The sequence below is a fragment of the Podarcis gaigeae genome (assembly GCF_964106915.1).
Source record: "Podarcis gaigeae genome assembly, chromosome: 8".
Classification (NCBI taxonomy): Eukaryota; Metazoa; Chordata; class Lepidosauria; order Squamata; family Lacertidae; genus Podarcis; species Podarcis gaigeae.
Genome location: NC_139684.1, coordinates 9,686,555 through 9,701,139, shown reverse-complemented (window position 1 = coordinate 9,701,139; position 14,585 = coordinate 9,686,555). Strand labels below are relative to the sequence as shown.

Sequence of the window (14,585 nt, the reverse complement as noted above, 5' to 3'; positions counted from 1 at the left end):
GGATTTTGGTCCTGTTTTTCTTTTCTCCCCCCTCTGTTCCAGATATCTTTTGAGCAGAGCCAGCGATGCTAAGTTCACAAAAGCCTCCCCCACCCCCAAACTCTGCACACATCCTTATCTCCATTCTGGAAAGTAATGACTTTGGAAAACAAACAGAGAAGTCTGTATTGTATCTTGAAAGATAAACAGACTCTGGGGCTTAGAGAGCTGTGACAGATTGCTGGTACGGAATGGGAAAGTGGGATGGAAGGAAGAATGGGAGAAACATACTGGTCCATGGTTGGGGTTAGGTAGAGGATCTGGGGCAGTGGGTCCTTGCCATTTTGGTTGCTCTGTCTGTAGAGAGATAGAATGAGCAGTCCTCTGAATTATGCGCTTCTCAAGTGGTGACTCATATATTCAGATGCTCCTCACGAGATATGTTTTTTAAAACACGCGCACACACCAACCATCTCACTTCAGTATATAAAGTAGCAAGTCAGGGAGAGGGACGCATGAAACCTTTCTCCCTGCTGTGCTAGATTTCTCCATGCAGGGAACATTAAAAATGTGCCCTCTCCAGTTTTAACCTAAAGCTGTGCGGTCCAGAATTCTGTGGTTTGGTCTACCACTTTGTTTTGCATCAAGGGTAGATTGGCTCTGAATTTTAAGCCATTGTGGTGGTGAGAACATCGCAGTCAATCAGAAGGCCTTTGATCAGGAGACCCGTGCCAGGCTTGGTATGAAAACCCTCAAATTCAGTGAGCATTATTTTGCCTCAGAATGTGGTGATAGCAAATCTGGATTAGTCTTAAGCATCTCTTTAACTGCTCACCAAGCATGGTTTTAGGTTTGCGTCTAGGAAACAGGTTATATTTTTGGCAGTCTTCTCAGCCATCTGAATGCCAGACCCTTCCAAATATTGTTGTGGGTGGGTGGGGGCCTGTTTGGATGATGCCCTGAGTCCCTCCCGATTTTTGGGATCCTGTGTCTGTGGGGGTAGAAGGTATATCCTGAAGACACCACAGTCTCCGTGGACCTTCATCCCAAGGAAACTGAACCCTGGGTAAGTGCAGGAAGCCTTGGGAGTCTCTTGCCACTCAAAGGTTGGGCTGATGTGCAACAATATCTTTTCGGAATGTGAATGGAGTCCTTGACAGAGGCAGGGAGGGACAACTCTAGCATGCCAGGTGGAAAATGGGCAATAGGATGGCTTGATGGGAGGAAGTTAACAGAAATGGACGTCTCCAGCTGTCTATTTGGGGAACATCACATGAGGCCGTTGCACTCACGTTGGCCTCCTGCTTCTACCACATCTCATGCAATTTTATTTTGTTGTTTTGTCGCTCGAGACATGATTGTCCCGGGAAGGACTGATGCTCACATGTCATCTACAGTCATACCTCAGGTTGAAGTTCTTGAGTGCCTTCGGGTTGCGCTCCGCGGCGACCCAGAAGTAACGGAACGCGTTACTTCCGGGCTTTGCCGCTTGTGCATGCGCAGACAGTCAAAATGATGTCATGCGCATGCGCGGAAGTGGCAAATCATGACCCGCAGACGCGCAGTTGCGAATTGCGTTCAATTCAGGATGTGAACGGGGCTCTGGAACGGATCCCGTTCGCATCCTGAGGTACCACTGTATTTGAACCTGGAGGAGAATGGCTGTACAGTCATACCTTGGGTTACAGACGCTTCAGGTTGTGTTTTTTCAGGTTGCGGACTGCTGAAACCAGGAAGTACTGGAACAGGTTACTTCTGGGTTTCAGTGGTCGCACATGCCCAGAGGTGCTAAATCGCACTTTGCACATGCGCAGAAGCGCCGAATCGCAACCCGCGCATGTGCAGACGTGCCGCTGCGGGTTGCTAACGCTGCAGGTTACGAATGTGCATCCTGCAGAGATCACATTCGCAACCCGAGCGTCCACTGTATTGTAGGTCTTTCTCAAGGCGTTGCGGTGAAATGGAGAATAGAATTAACAGGTGTTTGAAGTCCAAATTGACTGCAACTCATAAGGACGCCCATCTAGTCCAGCATCCTGTTCTCACAGTGGCCCACCAGATGCCCTTTATGGGAAACCCATAAGCAGGATTCGATCTCAAGAGGACTCTCCCCTCCTGTGTTTTCTAGCAACTGGTATTTTCAGAAGCATTGCTGCCTCGGAGTGGGTAGGCAGAGAATAACCAAATGTGGTTATTAGCCACCTGTGCTGGGCCCAGAGGTAACCCAAGAACTGCGGTCCAGGTCTGGTCCAGAATCTGACGGTTCCGCTAGGAGTCAGTCTGACAGGGTCAAGGCAGGAAACCAGGCAAGGATAGGGGCAGGATCTGGCATACAGCAATGTTGCTCCCACAACCTGGGGTGGGGTCCGACAGCCTTTTATCTTTGTTGGGGTAACGGCTGGTCCTGATCCCCCGGTGACTCACCTCCCTGTCTCGCCTGAAGGTGAGCACCCCTCCTGCGAGTACTCAGGTCTCTCCTTCTCTCAGACCTGAGTCTCTGCAGCTCGGGAGACGTGGGTGGGTTACTAGACCCAGGGGCCGCCTCAGCCTCCCCTGACCCAACAGGTAGTGGAGCAGCTGTAAGTGATGGTCAAGCTGGAGGCAACGAGGTCATCCCCGCATCTGGAGCCAGGGCAGGCTCAGGCCCCTGACTTGGCCCAGCTGGTGTTTGTTGCAGGGAAACCTGTGCAGACTCGGGCTCTTCAGTATCAGGCCCCAGACTTGGTTCAGATGATGCCTGAGGCAAAGGATCCGGTGCAGACCGAGATTCCTCTGGCTCAGAGTCCGAGGAATATCAGGCCAAGGGGTGATATTCCTGAGGATTCCAGATTCATAGATCCAGACACAGTTAACACAAAACATTAGCATTTGATAAGACAATCGGTATGTCTGTCAGACATCGCTCAATGTGGAGCAACTGGGCAAACAATGACAATTAATACAAAGGAGGTTGATAGATATAGGAGAGGAATCCCTTCCCCTGATTGCTATCTGCCTACGTTTTCTCGAGGAAAGGGGGATTAAGGAGGAAGAGGAAATATTGAGAGTCTTTAGAAGAGCCAAGATGGCTTTGGGATTGCTCTCCTGTACTGTTTTAGACATGTGGTCTGCATACTTATGTATGTGTGTTTACCTTGTGCAGTTATCAACATTTATTCTACAGTGGAACCTCAGGTTGCGAACATGATCCATGCGGGAGGCACGTTCGCAACCCGCAGTGGCGTGTCTGTACATGCGCAGGTTCCAATTTGGCACTTCTGCGCATGTGCAAAGCGTGATTAAGTGTTTCTGCGCATGCGCAAGCACTGAAACCCCACAAGTAACCTGTTCTGGTACTTTCGGGTTCAGCGCGGTGCACAGCCCAAAAACACGTAACCTGAATTGTCTGTAACCCGAGGTACCACTGTATATTTGAATTCCTATAACGCTTTGTACTTTTTGCCACTTCTCTCTTTCCGTCCATGTAAGGATTTCATCCCTTCTGGCTTTGGGCGTGGGGAATTCAAACTTCAGGCCTACGTCATCTTTCCAAGGTTGAGATGTAGCCAGCAAAATGGGCCCTGGCTGATGCCGTAATAAATGTCTTTAAGGTGCTGCCATATCTTGAAAGGTTGTTGCCTTTGGATAGATATTTGCCTTAAAAGACCTTTCAGTTTCTTCTGACTAATGGATTCCTCACCCTCACCCCATAACCCCGTAATTGAGCTAAATTATAGGCCTGCAGTCAAATGCGACATTTCCTGTTTATTTGAAGCTCACCTATGAAAGTTGGCCTTCTTTAGCTCCGCAGACCATATATATGAGAGAATATAAATAGAGAAGGCCTTTAGGATGTTGGACTAGGTGGTTTTGATCATTTTGCTAGCCCTTTCCTGAACTTTCTCCAACTCTGCTTCACTCTTTCTGAGGTGAGGCAACCAGTGCTGTACACAGTGTTCTCAAGGCAGCCACACCAGAGATCTGTATAATGTTATGGATTCTTCCACGAGAGCCAAAAGAAATACAAAGGCTCATTCAGTACAGAAGGTGATGTAACTGCTGGAGATGTGCTATCTCCATGCTTTAATGTCTAACTATGAAGCATTTGACGGCAGAAAGTCTGAAAGCAGCTGGCTGTGAAGAGGAAAGGGTCTGGCTGCATCAAGTTCCGTCCAGGAAGGAACAGAGCCAGCCCTAACTTTGGGAAAGGAACCACTCTGTTGGCCGCTGGGCTTTATGAGCAGCATCAGGAATTCAGGCCAGCCAGTGGGAGTGTGAGACCTCCCGACAGATGTTCTTTCCACATCTGCTTGTGATTGCCGTTAATTACATGTCCGGACTGCCTCGCAGCCAAACTCCAATGACAAGGTTTCTTTGCGTGTTTATTCTGGCTTGTTGCTTTCGGGTTCTGATGTTGGTACCTTTCTGCTTCCACCCTATCAGGGGCATAGCACTGTCTGCCAGTGCCCGGGGTGTGGGGTGGCTCAGGCCGTGGGGTGGGGCAGGGGTGGGGCATGGAAGCTGAAGAGCATCCTTCACGTTCCCCAGCCCTCGCCACCGATGGGCGGGTGCACATGGGCTGGATCTCTGTGGGTGGCACCTGGTTTACGCCCCCTTATGTGCGCCCAGGGCAACAGCCCCCCTGGCACCCCCAGCACTATGTCACTGCAACCCATCTCTCCCCACTCCAGAAAGTGGCCGGATTGCAGATGCAGAAGGGACGGGTTGTGCTTTAACTAGTTAAGGAAAAGGTCCTCCATCTAGCTTGGGAAGGATGGGGGGAAGGCCAGCTCCACCAGAAAGCAGAGAGGGGCGTGATGGAAGAGCTGCAAATTGTCAGTTGTTTAATTTATTATTAGTGGAATTTTACTCTCAGGTGCCAAGGTAAGTTGGCCAGCATTGGACATGATGAAGTTTGACTTTGGGAGGGAGATGCCTGTGTGTTGATGTGGTTAGAGTGCTGAACTATGTAAAAGGTAAAGGTAAAGGACCCCTGGATGGTTAAGTCCAGTCAAAGGCAACTACAGTGGTACCTCTGGTTAAGAACTTAATTTGTTCCGGAGGTCTGTTCTTAACCTGAAACTGTTCTTAACCTGAAGTACCACTTTAGCTAATGGGGCCTCCCGCTGCTGCTGTGTCGCCGCCACGCGATTTCTGTTCTCATTCTGAAGAAAGTTCTTAACCCGAGATAACATTTCTGGGTTAGCGGAGTCTGTGAAGCATCTGTAACCCTAGGGAAGCGTCTGTAACCCGAGGTACCACTGTATGGGGTTGTGGCGCTCATCTCTCTTTCATGCCAAGGGAGCCGGTGTTTGTCCACAGACAGCTTTCTGAGTCATGTGGCCAGCATGACTAAACTGCTTCTGGCGCAACGAAAAACCGTGACAGAAACCAGAGTGCACAGAAACGTCGTTTACCTTCCCACTGCAGTGGTACCTATTTATTTACTTGCACTGGTGTGCTTTCGAACTGCTAGGTTGGCAGGAGCAGGGACAGACCAATGGGAGCTCAGCCCTCCGCAGGCATTTGAACCACCGACCTTCTGACCGGCAAGCCCAAGAGGCTCAGCGGTTTAGACCACAGCGCCACCCACTGAACTAAGTAGTGTCCAAATCCCTGCTCAGCCATGAAGTTCACTGGGTGACTTGGGCCAGCATTTCCCTGCTTGCAGGGAGTAGGCCAAGATGGTCCTCAGGGTCCCTTCTAACCCCACAATTCTATGATTCTGTGTGTGAATGTTAAAGGACAGCTGTAGTTCCCCTTCTCGTGTTGTTTAGGGATGTGTGAATTAGGTATGCATTAAAATGCAACCCAACCCTACTACAAATCATGGGGGATTACAAATCATGGGGTAGATTATTAAGAAGTAGGGGTAGAGGAGAAGATCGGTCCATTTGTGCAATGGATGCTCTCTGTCTTACAATTCACAAAATAATTTCCCCCCCTTTCCAGTAGCACCTTAGAGACCAATTAAGTTTGTTATTGGTATAAGTTTTCGTGTGCATGCACACTTCTTCAGATACCATATCTGATATCTTCTGCAGATATCTGAAGACGTGTGCATGCACACGAAAGCTCATACCAATAACAAACTTAGTTGGTCTCTAAGGTGCTACTGAAAGGGGGGGGGATTATTTTGTTTCGACTATGGCAGACCAACATGGCTACCTGCCTCTAATTACAATTCACAGGCAACCAAATGTTTTGTCTTTTTCATTGGCACTGAAATGTTGGAGACAAGAAGGCCTCCATTGGCACACAGACTGAAAATGCTGCTTCAATAGCCTGTTTTGTGCTGTTCCACTGTAAAACAAGAGGACTTTCCCTTACGAAAACCGTGTTGGAGTTATTCCCTGGCCCTGTGACACGGGTATTCTCGCTGCCTGCTTGTTTTCTCGCCGCTGCTAACATGGTGGGCAACAGCTGAGTCAGGAAGTTGGAGGCTTCTAATTTGGGACACACTGTCTGGTGGTTTAGCAAATGTGCTGAGGCAGCCTTGTGGGTGAGAGAAGAACTCTGCGAACTCTGACAAGGCAGAGGAACCACAGTCAGCCTGCCTGCCTTGCCGTGTAGGCGTATGTGTGTGTCTTCTTGGGCTTTGCCCTGACATTGCCTGCAACTGCAAAATTGCGGGATGGGGGAGGTGATAGGACCATAAACCATGGCAACACCTTTGATTGGCTGTGCAAAAAGCAGACGACAGTAAGTCTAAGTTCCTGTGAAGCAGAACTCAATGCTCTGTCATTTTCACTCATGGATTGTGAATGGTTGATGCAACTGTTTCAGGACATCAAGGTTTCTGTGAAATGTCCTATACAGGTGTATCAAGACAATAGATCCTGTTTGGCTTTCCTGAACTCAGAAAGTTGCAAGCAAAGAACCAAATGCTTGCAGATAAAGTTACATCGAGCAAGAGAGTGTATTCAGAAAGGACTCATTCAGGTGTCCTACATGCCAGGAAACGAAATTTCTGCAGATCTGTTGTCTAAAGTTGTTAACAGAGAGCAATTTAAGGTTTATGTACAGAGGTTGCAATTGGGTTGAGCCACAGGTACTACAGATTACAGAGAAAGGGGGAGGATGTTAGGACATAGTTCCGTTCCACATTAAAAGGAACAGGCATGACCGTTGTGTGTCACATGCCTGTTTACTTCTAGCACAGGCTTGCTGGGAACTTCCGTTTGTATATTGCTTTTGCTATACTGCTGTTTTGCTGGACACGAATGAAGCAGACATGTTTTTACTTTGTTCCTGAACTTTGCTGAATAAACGCCTGTAAATAATGCTTACACATGTCTCTGTTCGCCACTTCCGTTGTGAGGGTTTATTTACTCTGCTGATAAGAGCATGCACAGGTTCTGAACTTTCGGAGGCTCGTGTCGCCGATTGATGCTGCTCCGGGAACCGGAGTTCGCCCAGCTGCCGGCTCCCCGGCAGCTTCCCAACACTTTCTTCACAGCTTTGCTTCCAGACACCCTCTAATGTAGGCATGTTTTGGGGGGTCTGATCCGGCTCGCCGGTTGGTTTAATCCAGCCCCTGTGGCAGTTTATATCCTGGGGTAAAATCCTAAAAAAACCTCAACAACTTCAATCCTAAAAAGAGCTCAGCAGCCCTTCGGTCAGTCCTCACGGCCCTTCACTTCATCAAATCTGGCCCTCTTTGAAAAAAGTTTGGACACCACTGCTCTAATGAGTCCATTAAAAAGGACAACTGCTCAGAAACACAGAAAATATAGCGGGGCTTATTTCTAAGTAAGCACAAATAGGATGGCACTGGGGCCCTCAAACTCAGTAGGACTTAATTAAGTAAGGGGTCAATAACCCCCTGTGGCCCTGGAGAACTGCGCCTCTGCATCTGAAAAAAAACTTCACTGGTCTCAGCCCAGAATTCGGCCAGAGACCAAAGGAAAAGAGCTGTAAATTAGAATGCTTCATCCTGACTCACTTTCCCAGCCTCACTGTTGGGTTTTTGGTCAGGCTACACTACCTCTTCATACGGACATCTCTATTGTCTTTGACATCAGTTTTGAATATTGCAAATGATGTCATTAGTTATCATCATCTGAATTGTAAACCACTCCAGGGCAAAGGAAAAGCCACACTAATCTCCTTATGTCCTTTATCCAGAACACTCCCAACACTCCTCTGTGCATTGCAAAGAGAAATCTGCAGTGGTGATAAAGGTGTCTTGACTGCCCTGATTGATTTTGGACTGAGCGTCTGTTTTGTATTGTCCAAGGTTCAATTCTCAGCATCAACGGGCAGGACTCATGCAAACATAGAATTGCATGCAGGAAGACTCAGAAAGGTTATTGCCTGAAACTCAGGAGAGCTGTCAGTGTGGTCAGTGCTGTACTAGACGGAACAGTGGTCTAACTCAGTAAAAGGTCGATTCACATGTTTATATATTTCCATGGGAAAACTCCAAACACACTTCCAATGAACTCAAAGTTTCACAACCACTGATAACAAGAGTGAGAGAGCTGATTATGTGTAGCTTGAAAAATCTGGTGGAAGGAATTCCAGGAATGTAGGGCTTGGAATCTTCATTGGATATATGAAGTCTTATATCTTCCCGTCTTATATGCAGTAAAACCGGTGTACCTTCTCCGTAACTCTTACAGTGGTACCTCGCAAGACGAATGCCTCGTAAGATGAAAAACTCGCAAGACGAAAGAGTTTTTCGTTTTTTGAGTTGCTTCACAAGACAAATTTCCCTATGGGCTTGCTTCACAAGACGAAAACGTCTTGCAAGTTTGTTTCCTTTTTCTTAAAACTGTTAATACCCAGAGAATCCGTGCTCCGCAAGACGAAAAATTCGCAAGACAAAAAACTCGCAGAACGAATTAATTTCGTCTTGCGAGGTACCACTGTACTTCCTTTTGTAAAATTATTTTGAGGCATGTATTTTTAGGACCAGCTTTATTTTTAGGGCTGCAGGTTGTTTTAATTGGTTTTTAATATTGTATTTTAATTCTGTAACCCACCCTGGGATCTTAGGGTGAAAATCGGACAATAAATAAATAGAAGGCTACCAGTTCTGGCCTTCGAAAACATCAAGCCATTTCCTAATTACTGGTGCTCTGTTGCCACCATAAAAACACCATTATCTCTTGATAGCTTGGCCAAATATGAGACGTGCTTGGAACAGCAAAACTTTATTACTCAAGTAAAAGCTGAATACAGCAGCTTCTTATGTGATTTGTTTCTAATACCTGTGTTGGGATACTTTGTATTTTAACATATAATTAAAATGCTATTCCTAATGCAAACCCTAATGCTAATCCTATCCCCTAATCCTCAGGACCCACAACAACCACCCTTCTCCTTCTCCCCCGAAAACCCAGCTCACTCTTTCCCCACAACCTGTTCCAGCTGTCATACTCCACCCTTAGCCAATCAGCACACAACACTCCTCTTACAAATATCTCCCATGAAGCATTTTACTGTGTATCTCTTGTCCCATCTTGTCCTTTGCCTCGGGTAGCAAAATGTCTTGAGCCGGCCCTTACTGCAACTCTCCCTCTCCTTTGTCAGTTAGCCTCTCTTGTCTACAGCTGCAGTCTCTAAACCTGTTCAAGCATCATGTTCACCTATGCAGGCCACATACAGGTGATCGGAGCAAGCCAAAATTCGCCCTCCAACCTGTCCAGAGTGGTGGGCATAGTGGCATGGCTGTTAGAAGAAGAAGAAGAGTTTGGATTTGATATCCCGCCTTTCACTCCCCTTCAAGAGTCTCAAAGCGGCTAACATTCTCCTTTCCCTTCCTCCCCCACAACAAACACTCTGTGAGGTGAGTGGGGCTGAGAGACTTCAGAGAAGTGTGACTAGCCCAAGGTCACCCAGCAGCTGCATGTGGAGGAGCGGAGACGCGAACCCGGTTCCCCAGATTATGAGACTACCGCTCTTAACCCTATACCACACTGACCTTAGAGGGCTCATCCCCACTTGCATAGAGGCACTACATGCAAGTAGCATGCTTGAATAGAGCTCTCCCCAATCGTTCAAGGAGTCTACCACCAGGGCCAAATTTAGGGGGCTCCCGCTGTCTCTGCTCTCCTTTGAGTCTGCCCTGCAAGTCGTGCTTGCACAAATTTAACTTTTTCACCAATCTGTGTTCCAACAGGTCATGGATCTACCTGATAATTTTACGGACTACTACGATGATTCAAGCCGCTACTACAATGACGACTACTACATCACCACTGACGAAAGCCACCGGACGAAGGAATCAGCCCAAGACTTTACATTCATCACTCGAATCCTTGCTCTCCTAATCTTCACGGTCACTTGCATCCTGGGCCTCCTGGGCAACGGCTTGGTCATTTCCGTCATCACGCTCAAGATGAAGAAGTCGGTCAACGCCATCTGGTTCCTGAATTTGGCGGTGGCCGACTTCCTCTTCAATGTCTTCCTGCCCTTGAACATTGCCTACACAGCCATGGGCTACCACTGGGTCTTTGGCAAAGGAATGTGTAAGGTCAACACCTTCCTTCTTATTCTCAATATGTACACCAGTGTGTTCTTGTTGACCATGATCAGCATTGATCGCTGCATCTCAGTGGCTTTTCCAGTCTGGTCTCAAAACCACCGGAATCCTAAGATTGCTTGGTTTCTGTGTGCCCTCATCTGGGTTCTTGGCTTTCTGTTGAGTTCTCCTGCCCTTGTTTTTCGGGACACAGCAGCACATCAAGATCGTGTCATTTGTTTTAACAACTACTCTTTGTCCAGCCTTCCAGCTCACCACCATCTGGATGAAAAGAGGCACAAGACAGTTACCATTCTGCGATTCCTGGCTGGTTTCATAGTACCAATGACTGTCATCACAGTGTGTTACATTATCATTATTGTCCGTCTGAAAAGAAACCGCCTCGCCAAGTCCAAAAAGCCCTTGAGAATCATCATTGCCATTATAATGACTTTCTTCTTCTGTTGGTGCCCATACCATGTGCTCAACCTCATGGAAACCCAGCACCACTTTCTCAGCAAAGCCGTCCTTGAGAATGGAATACCAATTGTCACGGCCATTGCTGTTTCCAACAGTTGCATGAACCCTGTTCTTTATGTCTTCATGGGCCAAGATTTCAAAAAGTTTAAGGTGACTGTCCTCTCCAGGCTGGCCAATGCGCTGAGTGAGGACACTGTCCATTCAACTATTGCCCGCAGGAGCTTCACAAAACCCTCTTCAATGACTGAAAAGGAGACGATTCTAGTCTGAGCTGTAGAATATACGCATCTGTTGGTCTGCTCACAGAGGCAAGGAGGAGGTTGGATATTGCAGAGTGGGTTTTCCAGCTACAATCTGATATTCCAAGGGCTTCTAAATTTTCAATGGTTCCAAAAAAGGAGTTATGCATCATATCAATACAATCCTGTCATTCATCCTCATGGGATAAATCACAAAGGCATCCCATAAACATTTGCCCATAGTCACCCGTGCAAGCTTCAAGGCCAAGTCTTCAAAATTCAACTTTCCTGCATCAATCTATCCTTCAGTAATGAAAATACAGGAACTGTGGAATAAACTCTGTTGTTCATGCTCCCTTGATCCAAACATTTGAAAGCGTAGGACATATTTTTAATAGGCTAGAGCAGACAGAACACTGTAGGCTTAGTTTTTAAAATAGCAATAATCTGATTGCAACTATGCATGTTGAAGACGGCACAGAAGCAAGCAGACAGTGCTGCTTCCAAAACAGTATTCATATCCTCAAATTCGTTTATTATTTCATTTATTTAGACCACTTTTACCCTGGCTCTTCAGCCAAAAAGGCTTGCAGAGTGTCTTATAGGCAATCAGTCAAAACAAGCCAATCCCTCTGGGCACGCTCCGTCGTCATGCGGCTGTGCTGCATCCTAAGGATTCCTCACCCCTCTCCCGAATTCATTTTAACCTTCTGCCAACCTTCTGCCAGGGGGCTCAATTTTTCGCATGAGGCTATTTCCCCAGACCTGCCAGGCCAAACCACAGGCAGCTGACAGTCAGCTGGTTCCACTGGCCAATATCTCCTGATGGGTGGGGTGGGGGTAGAGTTCAGTTCTGCTGGGTCCATGTACTGCGCAGAATGCAGTGGCTAAGCAGACACTCCCCCCACTGCCCTGCCATGAGTCCGTGGATGGGACCGCCCACCTATAAATCACCTGACATCAAAGCTGGACCATGGGGTGGGCTTAGATAAGGGTCAGGCCCCTCCAGGCCAAAATCGTCTCCTACTTCTGGTGCATGAAAATGGCTCAGAAAATGAAACTCTGGTGCCAAAGGAAAGACCACGAGGGTGCATTTCTCCTGCCTCCAGGCCAAAGGTTTCTAAGACCTGCTTCAAACACAGCCAAAGTTTCAGGCTGAATCTTCTGCCCTGTACCCAGTGTTGTAAACAAAATTGCCCTTTTCCCTTATGGGGTATCCAAGAGCCCATATAGAGTCCTTACATAGGTTCCCTATTGGTAGGAGAAAATAACAGAGGCCAACCAGAGAATATTGAGAAGCAAAGCAGCTAGTAAGCTTGATCTTTATTGATCTGTTGCAACAGGGTGCTCCCCTCACCCGCAGGAGAGAGGAGGGACCCAGAAAAATGGTGCACAAGGCCTTATAAAGACTTTTGAAATTGCCACCCTGTAGATCAAGACCACCCCCAGAAACATCATACATACATCACAGAAGGGGTGTAACCTAAGACCACCCCCCCCCCCCCAGATACAACATACCTACATTACAGAAAAGGCGGTCTAAAACATAAATTTGAATGCTGTTTTTCCTGTTTTCCAGGTTATCTGTTTGCCTTTTTGCCAGGTTATCTGTTTGTCTTTCCTGATAGTCTGTCACCCATTAAAATGCTGATTACTCAATTCCTGAGACAATGGGAAGGCTCCCTGACCCCCCCCCCCTTGCAGGGAAAACATTTGGTCAGTTTGGGAATCAAAATGGTTCCAGGTCAGTCTTCCTGTGCTGATCTATGTATGTGCTTGGATGGTACACTGATGAACATTGCCATATATCTAAGACCATAAAATTCCTTTCACACAGGAAATGTCACACCCCGCCCCCCAGTGGAGGATTTGATTCAAGTGAAAGGAGTGTGAAGTCCCATGGGTATAAATCATGCTTCAGGGATTTGTTGTTTCATAGAGCCTGTCGAGCAACTTTCTTGCTCTTTCTGTTGTCTTTTCTGTTAATATTTCATAGTCCATTAATAAATCTTTTCTACAAAAGGTGGGCTGAGCCAGTCTGTCTATCCAATTTCACGTGCAGTTAATTCGGGAGATAATTCACGATTTCACCGACGGGGCTGTGGCATCGAGCAAAAACCAGTGGTGGGATTATATGAAGATCGATTTGACCGGCGCACTTTCTCGCAAATAATTGTGGCGCAAAAGCACATTGAAAATGTGCTGCCCAGAGGTGACGGCTCTGCCACCTCCATACAGGAGGCCCGAAACCTAGTGCGCAGTTTACTAATGTGATCGCAGCCTTGCATGCTCCGTTGAAAAATATAGCGAATCAATACAAAGAGGGCGAAAGAACTGCCAGAAGGGGTCGCATGAGAGATCTCACGAGAACCTCCAGAGACCCGAGGGTTTAAAAAGCTCTTTCTGCACGTACAGCTGAAAATGCTGGCAGCATTAAGATAAATTCGTCAGAGTAAATAATTTTTAATGGATGTAAAAGTGGGCAATTGATTTGAAGGGTTATGGTAAAATATGCAGGCATGTATGATACGTGAAATGGAACCAGAGAAGGAGAAGAAGGGAAGTCACTGGATATTTTAAAGTTTGTAAAATGTTTATTTGAAACTGTAAAACAGAAAATGCAATGAAAATTATTACAAAAATAAATAAATAAAAAGCTCTTTCTGCAAGGCAGAAGTGCCAACATGCATAAAAAAAATTTTTTGGGGGGTCATGTAAGTCCTGTGGTCCACCTAATTTTTTGGGGGGGCAAAGGGACCTTGGCCCCCAGGAGTTGGCTCCTATGCTGCAGTGAGAAAACCAGGCATGAAAAGAGCTTTCCAAGCTCCCCCCCCTTGTCAGCCAGCCTCCAGGCAGAATAGTCAACTCCTAGAGGCCGAGATCCCTTAACCCCCCCAATAAAATATTTGAGAGGGACACTCCCCCAATTTAATGGGCATTGCCATTCAAATGGTGTGTGTCTGCTGCGTCGTGCGATTGATTATGTGAGGTGGTGCTTACTTGTGCCCCTCCCAATACATAGCTGTCAACTTTCAGATTTGAAAATAAGGGATCAGCAGCCAAAATAAGGGATCAGCAGCCTCACCTGTCCCAGGCACTCCTGTCTTCCACTGCCTCCCACAGTTTGGTCAAACTCATGCTGGTAGCTTCGAGAACACTGTCCAACCATCTCGTCCTCATGGTTCAATGTTACTAGTGAGCAAAGTTACCCAGTCAGGATTTGAATCTTGGTCCTAATTTTTGGAGTTAAGTTTCTATTTAGCTGTCCATTAATACTGACAAACCGTATCTCCCATTTGTCTCTCAGATCCCCTTGTAAATCTAAAGTACTGACCTCACCACATCCTGCAGTAAAAAAAATTCCCAAGTTAATTACACATTGTGTGAAGGTAATTGTGTGAAGCAACAGCATTCCTATCATCAGCTTAAGTGACACATTC

At 46.9% G+C, this 14,585-nt stretch overlaps 1 protein-coding gene across 3 annotated transcripts in view; it reads left to right on the top strand.

Moving 5' to 3' along the window:
• CMKLR1 (chemerin chemokine-like receptor 1) overlaps window positions 1–11,516 on the top strand; it is a 35,856-nt gene extending 24,340 nt beyond the window's left edge. For all 3 annotated transcript variants that reach the window (XM_083750290.1, XM_083750288.1, XM_083750289.1), the window contains one exon: window positions 10,085–11,516. In XM_083750290.1, coding sequence (XP_083606416.1) covers window positions 10,088–11,176 — 1,089 coding nt within the window. In that variant the 5' untranslated portion in view covers window positions 10,085–10,087 and the 3' untranslated portion in view covers window positions 11,177–11,516. The remainder of the gene's footprint in view (window positions 1–10,084) is intronic.
• Window positions 11,517–14,585: the final 3,069 nt, after the last annotated feature.